This window comes from Dromiciops gliroides, chromosome 5 (genome assembly GCF_019393635.1).
Source record: "Dromiciops gliroides isolate mDroGli1 chromosome 5, mDroGli1.pri, whole genome shotgun sequence".
In the NCBI taxonomy this organism is placed as follows: Eukaryota; Metazoa; Chordata; class Mammalia; order Microbiotheria; family Microbiotheriidae; genus Dromiciops; species Dromiciops gliroides.
In genome coordinates, this window is record NC_057865.1 from 65,073,349 (window position 1) to 65,092,069 (window position 18,721).

General features: G+C 37.5%; 2 protein-coding genes across 4 annotated transcripts in view; one reads left to right on the top strand and one right to left on the bottom strand.

The window, feature by feature from the left end:
* Positions 1 to 3,092, top strand: part of ACBD5 (acyl-CoA binding domain containing 5) — a 58,584-nt gene extending 55,492 nt beyond the window's left edge. For all 3 annotated transcript variants that reach the window (XM_043966658.1, XM_043966659.1, XM_043966660.1), the window contains one exon: positions 1,070 to 3,092. In XM_043966658.1, the coding sequence (XP_043822593.1) occupies positions 1,070 to 1,082 (13 nt within the window). In that variant the 3' untranslated portion in view covers positions 1,083 to 3,092. The remainder of the gene's footprint in view (positions 1 to 1,069) is intronic.
* Positions 3,093 to 3,799: 707 nt separating this feature from the next.
* MASTL (microtubule associated serine/threonine kinase like) overlaps positions 3,800 to 18,721 on the bottom strand; it is a 32,091-nt gene continuing 17,169 nt past the window's right edge. The window contains exons 8-12 of the mRNA XM_043967445.1: positions 17,333 to 18,508; positions 15,403 to 15,544; positions 11,104 to 11,217; positions 10,910 to 11,011; positions 3,800 to 5,418 (exon numbers count right to left, since the gene is read on the bottom strand). Coding sequence (XP_043823380.1) covers positions 5,261 to 5,418; positions 10,910 to 11,011; positions 11,104 to 11,217; positions 15,403 to 15,544; positions 17,333 to 18,508 — 1,692 coding nt within the window. The 3' untranslated portion in view covers positions 3,800 to 5,260. The remainder of the gene's footprint in view (positions 5,419 to 10,909; positions 11,012 to 11,103; positions 11,218 to 15,402; positions 15,545 to 17,332; positions 18,509 to 18,721) is intronic.

Here is an 18,721-nt window from a genome sequence, read left to right on the forward strand (position 1 = left end):
TTTATGTATTCATATGTATATGCAGACAGTGCACAAACCACTCCATACGCAGACATATATACAGTGTTTATCCTCTGTCGGTTAAGTATAAGCTTCTTGGGGGCAGGGAACAAGTCCTCCACTTCCACTGTAGCTATTTAGAGTGCTTCAGACAAGTATTTTCCTGTATGAAGGAGCTTGCAGAAGAAGGGCTTGTGGATCAGCTAAGCAGAAATCTACTGATGTGGGCCATTCCATCTAGGCGTCACAGTATTTTCTGCATGCAACACATAAGCCCTTTCCCTACTTTTCAGTAACAGAACTCTCAAATTTTCTTAAAAGATCCCCTCAATCAAAAGAAAAATGAGGGGGCAGCTAGGTGGCACAGTGGATAGAGCACCAGCCCTGGAGTCAGGAGTACCTGAGTTCAAATCCAGCCTCAGACAGTGACCCTGGGCAAGTCACTTAACCCCAATTGCCTCACTAAAAACAAACAAAAAACAACAAAAGAAAAATGATCTGACAAATTAATTCACACTAATGTGATGAGCTGTTACCTCTCCAGGGAATGACCACTTATTCTCTGATAAAATTCCAGGGATGATGATACCTGAGATGTCTGGGCAGGGGCCTCTGTGGGTTGTACCACATTGGGATAATTGCTTTGCTAAGCAATTCATCTATCCAGCATCCAGGGATACTGAAAAAAAAAAAAGTTTAAAAAATTATAATTGTATTGTTAAAAAGCGGTCCTGAGGTGGCAGAGGGGAGTGCTGGCAGACTTCAGACACTGGCTGTATGAGCCTTGGGCAAGTTACTTGACCTGTCTGCCTCAGTTTCCTCATCTGTAAGATAGGTGTGATAATAACACCTATCTCCCAAGGTGGTTATGAGGATCAAATAAGATACTTTAAAGTGCTTTACAAATCTTAGGTGTGAGACAGTTTTGTAATAATCATTTGCAATGCCACCATTTTACTTTTAAATCATGCTATGACGATGCCTGAGCAGTGTCATTCTTTTGTATTGAAATGTGCACTATTCAGATAGAATTTAGGCTAACCGATGTCTGCCCTTTTTTTTTCTTAAGGAAACTGAACTGAGTGGGGGAGATGCTGCTTTGTCCAAGACGGCTGGGCCTCAAAGACATCGGAAAGAAAGGAAGCATGGTGTGCCCCCAGGAATTGCTTTTGCTGCTTCAGCAGCCTCCGTGGGGCAGGGGAGGGGGTATTGGGTTTTTGTTCTTTTAGCACTACAAAGACGATATCTTCGAGACTAAATAACAGTACTGATACTTGAATGATCATTCTCAACTAGATCACAAATAGCATACCTAGAATTATCCCACCCTTTGACTTGAAGGACAGTAAATTATTAATTATTGTTTGGTAACATATTTACCTGATTATCTCCAATGTAGAAACACGAACTGCTTTTTCAGCACACAGCAATGATGAGACCAGATTTTTGAGGAAATTTTGATTTGGTTTTTGGTTATGAGCTAATGGTGGGGGGTGGGAGGGAAGCCCTGAATGTGTGAAAGGATTTGACTCAGGGGCAAAAACCTAGATGTCAAATGAAAATAAATTGACTTCATATCGTAGTCACTGGCAAATTACCCTGGCAGAGGACACACTGCCAAGGGAAGCTGTTTCAGAGTTCACTTTGTGGACTGCACTGCTTCGTTATCCTAACAATTGGGGGCATTTAAAATCCTGACTTTATTTTGGCATCTTCCTTCACTACGTAGGTGGGTTCCAGAACTCCCACCTGGCCAAAGTGGAAAGGATCTCCAATCATTTTGTTTCCAGAAACTATTCAGGGGAGGTGCATGTCCTGCATGATAGAAGTGATGAGTTGGGTGTGATGTTTAAGAGTATAGACTGATGCTGCAATGTACAAATAATAGTTTGATTCAACCACTTATACCTATTCCTTGGTAATCACTTTCTTTAGGGGAAGAACTAGTTTCTGCACGGGGTGCTTTGAAATATAAAATGAAAACTTATTTATACTGTTTTTTCTTTTCTTTTTTTTTTACAAAGTACAGAAAACTCATGACTTAACAGTTGCTCAAAAAATGATTTTCAGTAATTCATGTTGCCATGAATAAATCACTTAACCTCTTAGTGCCTCAGTTTATCCACCTGGGGATATCTGCAATGTACCTAACCACAGGGATATTGTGAAGATACCTCAAGTGACAGAAACTTTCAAAGGCATGGTAACTTTTGGATTTTGAGGATAGGATTTGAATTGATGCCCTGGGAAGCCCTCCTTTGGGAATGATTACTTCTAAGTACGAAATAATCCTTGTGACAGGAGTCAACCTCTGCAAAGTCCTTGGCTCATTCTTTACTAGCATGTGCTTCAAGACTCATGGATAAAAGTCACGGTCTTGCCTATTTGTACCCTGAAGAATGGTACCCATCACAGCAGAGCACTACACTGAGTACCATATGTTTTTATCAGAGAAACTAATCTAACTCTAATTCACAAGGATGGCCTTTTTCTAGAGGGAAAATCTATATATTTTTAAAGTTGGCATTCTCCAGTCCATCCTTTCCCTTACATATCCCTTGCTTTTTCTTTTATCCCATCTGTGTAAAAGGGACTGATTACGAACATCTGCTTAAGGAACAAACAAGCAAGCAAAAAAACCTTTTTGAGAAAAAATAAAAGCAGGTCACTGAATTGCAAATGAAAAAAGATCAAACCAATACAGATGAAGCAGCTATAAAACTATTTTTAAAAAGGGTAAGCCAACGAGGGGCTTCTCTTAGGATGATGGGAGGACCCAAATGACCTTTTTGGCTAGTTTAATCAGACTTTACGAATGTAAGCCGCTGTGATCAGCTGCAGGTAGTTCAGGGGTTGGCTGACATCTCTTGGGGTTTCTATCCTGTCCCAAAATCTTATTTTGTAGTTTGAAAAGCACTTTGCACACAGCTCTTGTATATAAAAAACAAAGATGTAATTTTAGGATTTAATGTTCATGCTTTGTTTAATGAAACCTGATTTTAAATTGACAATGGTATTTTTTTTAATGAAATATTTCTTCTTTTGTTTCTTTGCTGTAAAGCTGAGTACAAAATAAAAACAGTAATGAGAAATCACTTTGCTTATGTTCTTATAATCTGAATTAGAATTCAGAGGATCCCTTGTAGGGAGAAAGACAAAGAAGCAGTCTGTCCTTAAAGGGACATACATTTTACTGGGGAAATAGAACATGTATACATAATTCCATACAAAAGATAGACAAAGTGATTTGGAGAGGGAGGAAAGCGGGCAAGGCCCTACCTTGGGGGTATTTAGAAAAGGCAGTGGTGACTGAGGAATACACTCCAGGCATACATAGAGACTAGATGAAATATGGCCAAAATCGGATAGATGTGAGGGACCACAGAGGATGTGAAGAGAAGAGCAGTGTGTCAAGGGAAGGTTTCTCTAGAATTGGGAAAGAACTAAAATGTGTAGGAAGAGAAGGCAAAGGAGGCACAGTGAGGAGGATCAGCTTTAGGTAAGGGTTAAGTGACTTGCCCAGGGTCACACAGCTAGTAAATGTTAAATGTCTTGAGGCCAAATTCGAACTCAGGTCCTCCTGAATCCAGGGCCAGTGCTCTATCTACTGCGCCACCTAGCTGCCCCCTGGAGACAATTTTTAAAAAAAGATATGGGGGCAGCTAGGTGGCGCAGTGGATAGAGCACCGGCCCTGGAGTCAGGAGGACCTGAGTTCAAATCCGGCCTCAGACACTTAACACTTACTACTAGCTGCGTGACCCTGGGCAAGTCACTTAACCCCAATTGCCTCACTAAAAAAAAAAAAAAAAAGATATGAGGAGGAAGGAACAGGAGATAAAACTGAGGAGCTTTCCAGGCTGGAGAAGGGAGTGAAATTCAACAAAAGCATTCCCTATGTGCAAGTTGCTGTCCTGGGTGCTGGGGATATGAAGATAAAAAGTCAGCACCCTTACATTCCTCAAAAGTACAGTAATGGTCTACTATATCTTCACTAACACACCTAGTGCTTCAAACAATTGAATCTCTAACAATACTTAAATGTAAAAATTACAACAAATTTTTAAGAACACAGCATTTAATTGTTTTCTCTTTAGCAAAGAATCTACATTCAGTCTTTTCAAATTTGACGTTTACTTTTATCTTTTAACAAAGTGCACAAGGTTTCTGAACAAAGATGAGATTTTAAAAATCCACATTAAAATTTTTGATTAACACTGATTTTTAAAAGACTGGTACTTTCTCAGACTGATACATGAACTATTAAAATGTGTTACAATTAATTTTATTGGTCATTTTAGAGGTAGGCTATCAATGTTGCTTATTAATATTTTTTCCTGCTCATTTTATAATAATTTTTTTTGGGGGGGTGAGGCAACTGGGGTTAAGTGACTTGCCCAGGGTCACACAGCTAGTAAGTGTTAAGTGTCTGAGGCCAGATTTGAACTCAGGTCCTCCTGAATCCAGGGCTAGTGCTCTATCCACTGCACCACCTAGCTGCCCCCCTGTTCATTTTAGATAAACAAAATATCAAAACACTTAAAAATTGAATACACTTATAAAAATACTACAAACACAGGAAGTTCAAAGATTTTCGGCAACATTACTAAGCATAATACCTAGTTGCAATTGACCTAGGTTGTTAATATATACATCTTCTGTTCATTTCCAATTCCTCAAAAGAATTACAGTATGAAATGGAGTTTTCTGCTGCGTTGGGACATAAATTTTGACAGTATATCTTAGACACAGCCTCAGATTTTGTAACTAACCATATACAACCTAAATAACATTTAAGCACATCAATAATGTTTTTCATTGCAAACAATTCTAGAAACTGGATGCATTGATAAGAGCAGCAGATAAGGGGGAGGGAGGGAAATCAGGTTCACTCTCTCTAAAGTGATATTTCAGTTTTGCTAATATTTTAGCTTTTGTAAAGTGCAATAAAAATAAAGGAGAAAAAGAAAATTTGAAGATATGTACAATAATTTTTCAGAGTAAGATAAACTATTGATTTTTATAACCTGAAATATTGAAAAAATGCAAATTTCAAAACATACAGTAATCTCTTAGATGAAGATAAATCTAGTGATTCTACAAATTTGCCTATCTGTAGTCACTATAAAACAAAAGCAGACTGATCCAAATTAACATGCAATTTTCCTTAAACTACTGACTTAATATATTACACAGAAAATGTAAGCCCATTCTTAACAAAAGGTTGATCAAATAGTAAAATTAGTTATTTTCTTCATAGTACTATAAACTAAATCCCGATACAGTCAAGTGCTGAGCATTGTTCCTGGCTTCAAAATAGGAAGTGTCTGTTTCATCATCTGGTTGAGGTATGAAAGGCATTGTTTGATTCGGTAGATTCTCCCAGTCCACATCCCTGAAGAGAGGATGCTGTTTCAGTTCTTGAAAAAAGAGAACAAAAACCCAGGTATGACATTACCAGAATTCTGCTTCACTCAATGCATATTCATGTTAAAATATTAAATGTAAATATCTCCCAATGGAATTTTCCTTATTATGGCACACCTGTTTCATGGAAGTATAAAATAATTTTCTTGTAACCAAGGACTTTCTCCCTCTTCACCAGCCACCCCTTTGCCAAATGGGAAGGTAGGAAGAGAGATAGCAACCTAGCCTCCCTGTGACAGCCAATCACAGAACTTATCTCTAAACCCACTCCATCCATCCTTGTGCCAACAATCCCTCACTCTGACCCCATTCTCCACTGTATGAGTCCCAATGACCTCATCGAGACAGTTATAGTCTATGGGAAGAACTTAACAAATCTTAAACGCTCGCCGTTATAAACTATTATCCAGGGACCTTCAACCAACTTAACAAGTGGCACTGGGAAAATCGGCTTCCCCACCCAGCCAGGGCAAAGAGCAGTGAATAAAAGCTCCGCTGTCTCCTTTTCATTTTGGCTTGAATGAGCAGCACAGGAGTAGCAGACGTGGATGGTGTTTGCACGATGCACTGTAGCTCTTATGACACCATCTTTCCCCACAAATCTATTCCTCTTCCAAATTTCCCTCTTTCCTTCCTGTCATCCAGGTTTGAGGCCTCACCCTGCAAAGTCAATCAGCAGTTCTTATCACTTCCAAGTCTACATTTCTCACACACACACACACACACACACACACACACACACACACACACACACACACACACACACACCTCTCTACTCATAGGGGCCACAATCCTGATCACCCACTACCTCAACTATTTGAAGAGGCTCCTTAAAATGGTCTCTCTGACTCCGGGGTCTCTCATCTCCAATCTGTCCTCCCCTCGGCCACCAAAATGAATTTGCTAAAGCACATACCTGACTATGTCACTTCCTTACTCAAGTTCTAGTGGCGGCTTTATTGACTCTACAATCAAATAGTATTTCATCTTTGTTTCTTCCTTTGAAATGTCTATTTTTTGCGTAAGTGATTGTTTTTGTTGTTTTGGAGGCAATCAGGGTTAAGTGACCTTCCCAGGATCACACAGCTAGTACAACATGTCTGAAACCAGACTAAACTCAGGTCCTCCTGACTGCAGGGCTGGTGCTCTAGCCACTGTACCATATAATTACCCCTTGTATAGCTTTTGCAATGTGCGTAATTAATATAGTAGTAGAGGAATATAATCTTCAAATGTGTAAATACACACAAGGATGATACATACAGAAAATTTTTTTATTTATATGCTTAAATTGAAAATTGTAAAAAAGGCTTCCTTGTGGCCCAATAATATTCAACTAGACTAATTGTTCAGCCATTCCCCAATTAACGGGAACCTACTTTGTTTCTATTTCTTGCTACCACAAAAAAAACACGGATATGAACGTGAAGCAATGTGACATAGTAGAAAACAAGCTGGCCCGTGAGTTGGGAAGAGCTGAGTTCAAACCCCCTCTCAAATGAATACTGACTGTATGATCCTGGGCAGGTCGCTTAACCTCTAAGGGTTCTAGGCAACTCTCTAGGAACATAAAGTTGCAGAGGTAATAACCTCTGTTTGTAGAGGAAATTGGGAAGACAAAGAAAACTTTAGCTGCCAAAGAAAAAGACACAAAGAAGCAAATAAACTAGAAAAAAAAGTGACTATGAACAAAGCACTGGAAAAAAGCCCACTGAGGTGAGAAAGAAAAGTGAGGCTAGAGAGATACTATCACTTCAATATTGTTTTTCTTAAAATAGAAGGAATGGTGTTGAAAAACAATATGGTAAGGGAGCAGCTAGCTGGCACAATGGATAAAGCACTGGCCCTGGATTCAGGAGGACCTGAGTTCAAATATGACCTCAGACACTTGACATTTACTAGCTATGTGACCCTGGACAAGTCACTTAACCCTCATTGCCCCACAAAACCCCCCCAAAAAAACCCAATATGGTATTGATAAAACGCATTCAAAGAACCTAGATTATTAATTCAAATCTCTGAAAGGGTCAATTCAACCAAGATTATTTTGGAAACCTGACTTCACAACTATGTGTATCACCAACACTCAGAACAGTGTCCAGCACCCAGATGGCATTAAATAAATGCTGACTGACTGTCAGGGTGACACTGAAAATCAGAGCTCCCAAATATAAGCACGCTTCCTGAAACGGCAAATGTGCTTATGAGAAAAGAATGGTATTAGGCAGTGAGAGACACAGAACTAACCCTCTGGCCAGTGGAAAGTGGAAACTGTCCTTGTCTTTAAATATTAGAGCAGATCCTCCAGGCAATGATGACGAGATGATCTTGCCATTACTACCTTGCAAATCTGGCCCAGAGGTTTATTCTTGGACTTTCGGCTGCACTGAAAGTTTAACAGTTACCAGCTAAAACATCTCTAGGTAAAATCTGACAACCACTTTGACACATCAGGTCTTGTGGATCAAGACTTCTCAGCTGAGCAATCCTCAGAGCTCAAGTCCCTATAGCTGGACTGGAGGTCGGGGCGCGGTGTCTTTGGTCTTTGGTTGTCCTTTAGGATTTTCATTGCCTTTGTTTTCCTGGCAATTGCTTTTTCTTTGCTTGCTTCACGGTAGGGTGACATAATCACATCCAGTACAATGAGGCTGTTCAAAAAAAGGCCTAAGAACCCAACACTAAAAGAATGGAAGCAGAACAGGAGGCTACATTTTTCCTCAGGCTCTCACTAGCCATGTGACCCTGGGCAAAGCATATAACCACTCAGCCTCAATTTCCTCTTCTGTAAACAGGGATAATGGCACCAATCTCATAGGATTGTTGTGGGTATTAAATGAGAAAACATGTAAAGCACTTTACAAACTTTCAAGCCCTACAAAAAGGTTAGCTATTATTTTTGTTGTTGTTATCTTAGCCTAATCTCAGAAAAAGAAATTGAATAAGCCATAAATGAATTCCCAAAGAGAAAGAAATCCCCAAAGCAGATGGATTTATAAATGATCTACCAAACATTCATAGAACAATTAATTCCAACATTATATAAACTATTGGGAAAAGGATTCTAGCAAACTCTTTCTGTAATACAAATACGTTCTTTTTTTTTTTAAGTGAGGCAATTGGGGTTAAGTGACCTGCCCAGGGTCACACAGCTAGTAAGTGTTAAGTGTCTGAGGCCGGATTTGAACTCAGGTCCTCCTGACTCCAGGGCCGGTGCTTTATCCACTGCACCACCTAGCTGCCCCTACAAATATGTTCTTGATCTCTAAACCAGGAAGAAAAAGAAAATGAAAACTAGAGATCAATATTCCTAATGAATTACAAAACAATTTAAATACAATATTAATAAACAAGCAACATATCATGAAGATTAAACACTACAACCTGGCTGGATTAAGAGCAGGAATGAAGGCTTGGTTAAATATTAGGAAAACTATAAATATAACAGACCACAGTGCTAACAAAAACAATACAAATCACGTGAGGACATGAATAGCTGCAGAAAAATCTTGTGATCAAATATAATACTCATTTCTGTTTTTTAAAAAAAGAGACAAAAATCTCATTCAAAGTAACTACATCATAGAAAAGATATTTTGGTGCTTATCAAGACACAAAGAGTAACTATACAAATACAACTACAAAACACTATAGAAAATAAGGCCAATCTAATAACTGGGAGGATCAGACCAAAATACTAAAGGTGAAAATATCAGTTAATTTAATTATTTATTATTATTTAGTATCTGAATAATCAAACTACTAAAAGATTACTTTATACAGTTAAAAAATATGATAATTGAAATTCAGTTGGAAGAACAAAAGAGCAAGATTCTAAAGGGAAATAATGGAAAAAAACCACAAAAAAACCTAAAAAACAATGGGAAGAAAGGAGGTCTCAAATGAATGCAGTAATTATCACAACTACTTGGTGATGGTTAACAAAATAGATTTCCATCATTGGAATAGATTAGGTGCATAACTTACAGAAGAAAAAGAACACAACAATATAGTGCTTGATAAACCCAAACATCCCAATTTCTGGAGCAAGAACTCATTTATTTTTCTTTTTTTTTTGGTGAGGCAATTAGGGTTAAGTGACCTGCCCAGGGTCACACAACTAGTAAGTGTCAAGTGTCTGAGGCCAGATTTGAACTCAGGTCCTCCTGAATCCAGGGCTGGTGCTCTATCCACTGTGCCACCTAGCTGCCCCCAAGAACTCATTATTTTGAAGAACTGAAGGGAAAACTGGAAACAGTCCAGCAGAAATTGGATTTAGACTAACACATTACAACATATAATGAGTTAAGTCCAAAATGAGTATACATACTAGATATAAATGGTCACATAAACTAATTAGAGGAGCAAGGAAGGATATATCATTTATGCTATGGACAAGGAGGAGTTGGTGACCAAACAAGGAATAGAAAAAAAAAAATCACACACAAAAAAGAAAAGGGATAATTTTTCTTACAGAGAATTGAAAAAATGTTGAACAAAATAAAATGAAGTTAAAATTAGAAGAGAAGCAGTTAAGTGGGAAAAAATTCTTTGCAGAAAAGTTTCCCTGATAAAGGCTTCACTTCCAACATATGAACGTAATTAATTCAAATATATAAGAATGATAGTAATTTCCCAACAGATAAATGACAAATAAAAATAGATAAAGGAATGAATAGGCAATTCTCAAAAGAAAAAAATTCAAACTATTAACAGTCATATGGAAAAATGCTTGCCTAACAAGATAGGCAAGGATGACAAAAAAGAAAATGATAATTGTTGTAGAAGTATTAATGCTCTATTGGTACACTTGTGAATTGGTCCAGTTTTGGATCATAAAATTCCAAACTGCCTTCCAGAATCATTAGAACAATTTGAAACTCCCCCAACAGTGGATTAGGCATGTCTGCCTTTTTACAGCCTCTTTGACAATAACTATTTTAATTTTTTGCCAATTTGCTGAACGTAAAGTGAAACTACAGAAAATTGTTTTAAATCACATTTTTTCTTATTATTAGTGATTTGGAGCAATTCAAATTGGTTAACCACTTGCAATTCTTCTTTCAAAATCTTTTTGCTCATATCCACAGGAATTGCTGTTGCAATGATATTTATCTATGTTAATTCCCTATCTTTGATACTGGACATTAGCAGAGATGAAATAATCTTTTAAAAATGAGATATGGAACTTAAGCAGAGAAACACATTTCATGAAGTAAGGAGCAGACAATATAAAAGGAAAAAACAGGTTAAAAACAAAGGCATGGGGGCAGCTAGGTGGCGCAGTGGATAGAGCACCGGCCCTGGAGTCAGGAGTACCTGAGTTCAAATCCGGCCTCAGACAGTTAACACTTACTAGCTGTGTGACCCTGGGCAAGTCACTTAACCCCAGTTGCCTCACTAAAAAAAAACAACAAAAAAACCAACCAAACAAAAAAAACCCAAAGGCATCAAGAAAACTTAAAGTAAAATGATACTAAATCTTACCTTTTAATCCAGCTCTTTTTGAACTATCTATTGTTAAAAGGACTTCTATTGCACTCTGACAATTATCAGACAATTTTTCTTCATCTTCAGGCCAAGGAATATCTATAAATATAAATACATATACAGATTTGTCAATTACTGCTCAAATAAGTAAAACATTTTAGTAAAACAGGTCTTAATAGAAAAAAAATTACCCCTTTTCAAAATATTCTGGAATACATGTTGCGGTGTTTCATCATTGAAGGGTGGAATTCCTGTTAGAAACTCAAATAAGCAAACTCCAAGTGCCCACCAATCTACTGCAGGACCTGAAATTTAAGAGGAAGTAGCTGAAATTGTAGTCATTTTCCTGGGTCAAAATATGACTTTTATTGAATTTTCCTTCAGACTAGATAAAGGCCAGACAATCTTTTCAAATGAAATAATTCTCTTTTAATGCTTCCTTTCCTATCTTCTAAGAGGTTTGGGTTTATCTATGTCACAAAATTAGCCAAAGAAAAGGTATTTCTTGGTTGGCCTTAATTTAGTCATCTATACTAACATGCTGTCTACTCTTTTTTTTTTTTTTTTTGCTGGACAATGAGGGTTAAGTGACTTGCCCAGGGTCATGCAGCTAGTAAGTGTCAAGTGTCCGAGGCTGGATTTGAACTCAGGTACTCCTGAATCCAGGGCCGGTGCTTTATCCACTGCACCACCTAGCTGCCCGTCTACTCTTTATATGGCATCTTTTACATGAAATTTATAATTTGATGAAGTGACTGAGAATAAAAAATCATTAAGAAATAAGAATTACATCTTGATCTACTACTGCTTCCCATTCTACCACTGGGCAATTTCTCCCATTATTTATTCTTTATGTTCTTTTCCTGTACATAATCATGATTAAAATCTTAGCACACAACCAAAACAAAGACAGGATAATAAAAATAAGTTTCTTCCTAAAATCATTTCTCTATTTAAATAGTCAAACAATGTGCATTATTTCAATACTGATGTAGGTAAGGTAGCTAAAAAGGAGACAACCCCTGTTTTGATATGCTAAAGTTCTTTTAATGTCAAAGCTAGTTATCTCTATGTCATCTTGAATAGTTTGCTGTTTCAATTTAATAGTTTTATTTTATAACCAAATCCACTGACTTTGGGCCAATTGATAGGAAGTTAAAATGTGAATTTTTTCCAAGTCTAGTTTCTACTTTAATTATGTGTAATAACCCAAATCAGGTTAACGCAATCATTCAAACTATGGCTTTAAGTACTGTTGTTGTACAGTCATTTTTCAGTTTCGTCTAAATCTCCCTGACCCTACTCACTAGAGTAGTTTTGCCATTTCCTTCTCCAGCTCATTTTACAAATGAGGAACTGAGACAAACAGAATTAAATGACTTCTTTAGGGTCACACAGTCTGAGACCAGATTTGAACTCGGGAAGTTGAGCCTTCCTGACTCCAGGTCCAGTACTCTATTCACTGTGCAACCTAGGTGCCCTTATTAAGTACTCAAGGGCTCTATTTTAATGGATAAGCTGATTTTTATATAGCATGTAAAATTGTGTGCAGATAAATGTTTGCTTCTAATGTATCTAAGGAGTTATTTAGAAAAGTATTGCAAATGATGATAGCAAAATATGGTTTACATTTTTGACTTGGTCTATATTTGAAGAAGTCTGCTAAGTAATGTGAGAAAATCATTAATAATAATGGGGTTTGGGGGTAGTCTCCCCCAACTCGAGGGCTTAAGTCAGAAACCTTAGCTGATCTCTTTCAAAGACAGCCAGGGAAGAGCCTGCAGCATAACAAAAGTAATGCAGATTGACCTTTCTGACTACCTAGAGTAAGGAAACTCACCTTGACTACCTGGCAAGTCATGTCAATCAATGGAGTTAAAGGATACTAACCAATTAGCTTAGATCAATGTATGGTGACCCACCTCTACCTAAAAGATAAAAATTCCGGGATACAGGAGAGTTGCTCTCTGGCCTCTCCTACTCTCTTATGAGCTTCTCTTACTCGGGGGCTGACTCTCCCTGCAATAGCCTCTAATTTATAAGTAGCAATAAATTAGAAATCCCAGCCAAGTTCCCCAATAATTTATAACAGAGACAGGCTGGCCCCCAATATTTCAAATGACACAGTAAAATAAACTTTGGCCCAGGCCCTATCTTAATTAGCACGAGTTGTATGTAGGAATTCTAATGTACTACAGTATTAAGATATAAGATTAAGGTGGCGCAGTGGATAGAGCACTGGCCCTAGATTCAGGAGGACCTGAGTTCAAATGCTGCCTCAGACACTTAACACTGACTAGCTGTGTAACCCTGGGCAAGTCACTTGACCCTAATTGCCTAACACCCCCCCCCCCAAAAGACATAAGATTAATTTGTTTAAATTAATCAGAAGATAATTTCAAAAAGTTTATAATTTTAGTCAAGCAACTGCCACCATTTCAATATAAAAGCAGGCAAAGCAGTACGGAATGTGCCAATAGGATGAAAAAAGTGTGCAACTTAGAATGCTTTTGCACCTATAATATGTAATAATCTTACCTTCTCCATAAAGGACATAAAATAGCTACTTGGTAAGCATAATTCTCTTGAGTCTTAAAAGAGTTAGTAAACCACTACTTCTGTAGTTCTGAGTCTTTAAAAATATTTTAGGCAACCGAAGCTTCATTACATTGAAATAAGAATAGGAAGCCTGGAAAAAGCACATTTTTAGTTTTTTAGAGATAGAAATTAAAGCCCTTTCCCAGCTAAGCCCAAAAGTGCCTTACACCAAAAATAAATAAATGGATATCTACAAATATATGCCATATATGCACATATACTTTAGTCAAAGTCTAATAAGATCACAAGTTTGGAAAAAGGACATTAATGATGATATACACTGCTAAATAGAACACATCAGGTCATCCAGCTAAATAGGGAGAATAACTTTATGCTTTACAAAACATGAATGCTAAGAGGAAACCCCATTCTAAAACCTGAAATGGTAAAATGAAATGTAAATTCTTATACATTCCTATTTTTGAATCGTCAAGGAATCCAAGTGGATTTAGAAAAATTTCCTAACTCTTCATTTGAGTTTATTTGTTAACTGCTCCCTTTATTACAAGGTGGAAGATTCAACTTATGTTACTATTATAACATGCTCATTCTTCTCTCCACCGAAGATGAATCTTGCCACCATAGTCCTATCTAGATGCCTTACTACTCATGAAACAGTAAGGTAGTTGACTTATAGATTTGAAAATCAAATAAAAAATAATCTCCTTAGTAATATGATCTAGTTATACTTTGACTGTTCTGTTTAGTCAGATATACTTTATAGAAGTTCACTCACCAGAAGTCAGAAATCCTGCATATAAGAGAATAGCAGTTAGGCACAACATTTACAAGTCTTGAATAACAGTATATGAAATGTTAATGAGAAGGATCTCATCCCTTATTTAGATTTTCTGCCATTATCTAACACACTGTGGCACAGTGGATAGAGCACTGGGCCTGGAGTCAGGAAGACCTGAGGTCAAATTAAGCCACAGATACTTAATAGCTTTGTGACCCTGGGCAAGTCATTTAACCTGTTTGCCTCAGTTTCCTCATCTGTAAAAGGGGGATAATAAGAACACCTACCTCAGACAGTTGTGAGGATCAAATGAGATAATGATGGTAAAGTCCTTAGCACAGTGCCTGGCACATAATAAGTGCTATATAAATGTTAGCTATTATTATAATTATTATTATCAAGCATTTACCTGCTAAAATCAGTCAGTTGTTCCCTGAAATATAAATACTATTAATCAACTAATTTTGTTATTTCAATAGATTAAAAATAAACAAATGTTTCACAAGTCATTTTTCAATATAAAAAGGAAACAATATGGAGAGGTAGATTTTTGAAGTCAACCACAGAGTGCCAATTAGGGTTGAATCAGAGACGTGGGCCTGGATTCACAGTCCCATGTCTGTACTGGAAGGGAACAAGCATTTATTTAGCACCTACTGTGTGTCAGGCATTATGCCAAGGAAGTACTTTACAAATATTATCTTGTTTGATCCTCACAACAAACCTATCCTTTTTACAGCTGAGGAAACTGAGGCAGAAAGTGGTTCAGTGCCTTGCCCAGGGTCACCTGGCCCAGGTCAAGTATAAAAACCACTGGAACAATGGGCTAAGAGAGCTTGGTTCTTAGCCCTGGCTCTGTGATCATTCGTTCTAGGGAGGCTTCAGTTTTCTTATATGTAAAATGGGAATTATTATTGATCACTTTTCCAAAGTTCTATCTCTAATCACAAATTAATCTAGTCTTATTTGGATGTCATCTTCCCCCTTTTAGGGAGGAAACTGAGGCCAAGAGAAAAGTAACATGCCTGACATCACCCAGCTGTGTGACCTTTATAAGTTGACCTTCAACCCCAAAGCAGAATGAAATAATTTTATCTTAAAATACAAATAAGCAATAACAAACACTTCAAATAACTGAGTTTTTGTATCCTACCATGGGAACTGCTCAACAACAGCTCAGGTGCCAAGTAGTCAGGGGTTCCAAGAATTCGTCCACCATCCACTGGGGCTGCTCCTCTTCTCACACTCTTTGGGGTTCGGTATGGAGTCCCTGACTTTGTCTGACGTGGAGTCTGCTACAATAGTTTAAGAATCACAGTAAAAGTCTTTAATATTTAAACATTATAGTACTTTGCTACCCCAATGGAGAATGAAAGATGCTAAATGACAGCCTGTTAAACATATAACACGTAGCTGAAAAACGCTCACTTATATGAAATCATAACTGTTAAAGCACATTTTCTTTCTCTGCAAGTCTAATGAACAGCACAGTCTGCCAGAGAGGATAACGGATCCTTGAAATGACCCAGGTGCCAGCTCTGTCACTTATGTGGTAACCTCAGTTTCCCAGTCTCCTTGTCAGTAAAAGAGCACTAGCCTACAAACCTTAAGATTTGTTACAACTTCTAAAGAGATACTGTATAGAAAAGTGTTCTGTAAACTGTGAAACACCACCCAAGTACATTGAAGTAGTAACGTTTAAGGTGAAATGGTGCTGCCAGTCTAGCCTATGCACATTAAGAAGATTTAGACCGTAGCAGCAGACAGAACATGCTTCCTAACAATAAGAGATTGATTCATATACTAGGACCCATTAAAAAGAGCGATAAATGAGCTAAGAGGGCAATCGAACTAGAAAGAGGAAGGTATAAATAACCTTTTACATGTCTAAGGTGCTGTACAACTTTCCAAGTATTTTCTTAGTCCTTTCATGTGAATTATCTCATTTGTTCTTTGTAACACAATACCACTATGAAATGGTCAGGATTCTTCTTTTCACTATTTAACAGATGAGGTGGCTAAAACTCAGAAGCTGAGGGAGTTGCTCCAGCTCACTGTGCTTATTAAGCTACTGCCTCTTAAAAGTGAGTTTGTAAATACAAAAACTCTGCAAGTGAGTATTTTTTAAAGAATTTATATTTATTAATTGAATTTTTGTCATGGAAAGAGAGCCTGTGTTGGGGAAAAAAATCAGGGCAGCTAGGTGGCCCAGTGGATGGAGCATGGGCCCTGGACTCTGGAGGACACTCAATAATTGCATGACCCTGGCTAAGTCACGTAACCCTGATTGCCTCTCAAAAAAAAGGAAAGAAAAAAAAAAGAATCCAAATACCTAATATACAAAGTATGCATAGTTATTATTGTTTGTCCTTCATTTTCAAAGAGGATCAATGATATCACAATTAAGACAATGATATCTTAACCTGCGTGATAATTGGATTAAGTAAGGTAAAGTTGCACAAAGTTATTAACCTCACTCTCTTTGGAGAGAACAAATTGTTCTCATTCACTCATTCCACTTGGGGAAGTCTTCACATGCTTGGGGTAGACACCCCCTCCCCCCAACTCACTGATGGGTTTTGAAGCCTGTTGGTTACCTGTGGCCTGATTTAGCCTACGTGCCAAGACAGTCTTAGTGGGGTGTGGCTGCTGTACATGCTACAGCTTTTTGGTCACAGGAGAGAGTTGGGGGACAGGTGGACACCAAAGATGGATGAGCAACCCTGAAAAGGGCTCAGCAAACTCTCACACCAGAGGTGCTTCCTGAACACCTCATACTTGAAACAAGTAAAAATGGAGTGGAGTTGCAACACCTAGATTTTAATCTAGTTCTTACTGCAGGACAGATTCACCTTGCAAAAGTAACTTAGGATCTCTGTAGTTCAGTTTCTTCATCCAGAAAATGAGAACAGCATTCATTTATCTCATAGCTATACTGCTCAAATGAAAGAAGTCATACAAAAACACATCAAAAAATATTGTCTTATACAAACATTAGGCGGAATTATTGTTCCATACTTTATGAGGTAAATACTTCTTTGCAATTAGAAGGTAAAATTCCTTTAGGAAAATTAAATGCATACCTGATATGCCAAAGATGACTTCTCTTTTTGAGCAGGAGTACATGACATGGGATAAGAACCAGTATGAGCATAGGAAATGTCCATTCTTTCCAAAGAAGCAATACTAATTTTTGATGGTTCAGAAGCATTGGATGTATTTATCTGACTGTTATAACTTCGAAAAACAACAGCATTTTTCTTAAAGAAATTTAATGCTTTTACCACCTCTGATGAGGAAGGAGCTAGCATGCTATAAAGTTTAGCATCCTGGATATCCTCTCTGGGAAAGTTATTTTCCTGATAGCTTGGTGGTATGGTCAGGAGGTCTTCAATTTTTGATTCTTCAAAAGAGAATTCTTTAATACCTTTATCCTGATCCAAGGAGTGGTTTTCTAAAGAGCTTTCAGCAACAGACATTCCAGGGAAAGACGTATCAGACTCCATACATATACTTTTCTGAGCTCTATCATCATCAGAATATAGAAAACTAGAACCCAAAGAATCCCTCTTACTGTTTTTTTCACAGTCTTCATCAAGTTCAGACATGAGATTTTTCTCTATCATTTCAGTAACTGAACTTTCTAGTGTCTGTTGCTCACAAACAGAACTGTTGACAATATTCTCCTTGTTATCATAGTCAACTTGATGGCTTCTGTCTCCAGAGAGTGCAAGGCAGTGGATGTCGGATGTCAAACCTGTATCTTGATTTGAATAAAAATCGACGGTATAACCACGTCTGTATTCTGAACTGGTTTTTTTGTTCTGGATGATCTCCTCACAGGGACTAGACTCAACTAATTTAAAGCTCCTTTTTAAGCCTTTTTTCTCTTCATGCTCCTTGACCATATCACCTTTGCCAGAATCCACTAAAAAATTATCTGGCTGCTGGAACCCAGGCTCCACAACCTCAGCACTCATACACCCTTTATTTATTGAAAGTTCTTTTGCTTCCCAAACTTTATTTTCAGAAAGGCATTTTCTAACAAGATTTTTGGCTTCTGAAGTAACTGATGAAGCAGTCCCGACATCACCAGGTATGAAACCATTACTAACACCAATTGGAGAAATGGCTGACTCAAGATCCTTTTTCTTTAAACTTTTGGTTTCTTTAGCATTCACAAGTTTGGTACTTGAAGGCTCTTCCCCTGCATCATTACTCATTTTCATAGATACAGAACTGAGTGCATCATCATTCTCCTAAAGAAAAACAAAAAATTACAACTTAATAATTCCACACCAATTTTTGATAAGCTATTTCATATCCCTTCTTTCATTCAAACAGACTTTCAAAAACTAATGTTAAATTATCTACTACATATTAGCACTATGCTAAGCTTTGACGGGGATTTAAAGTCATGAAGGTTAATTTCTTTCTTTATGGAGCTTACAATTTAGCAGGGACCACAGTAC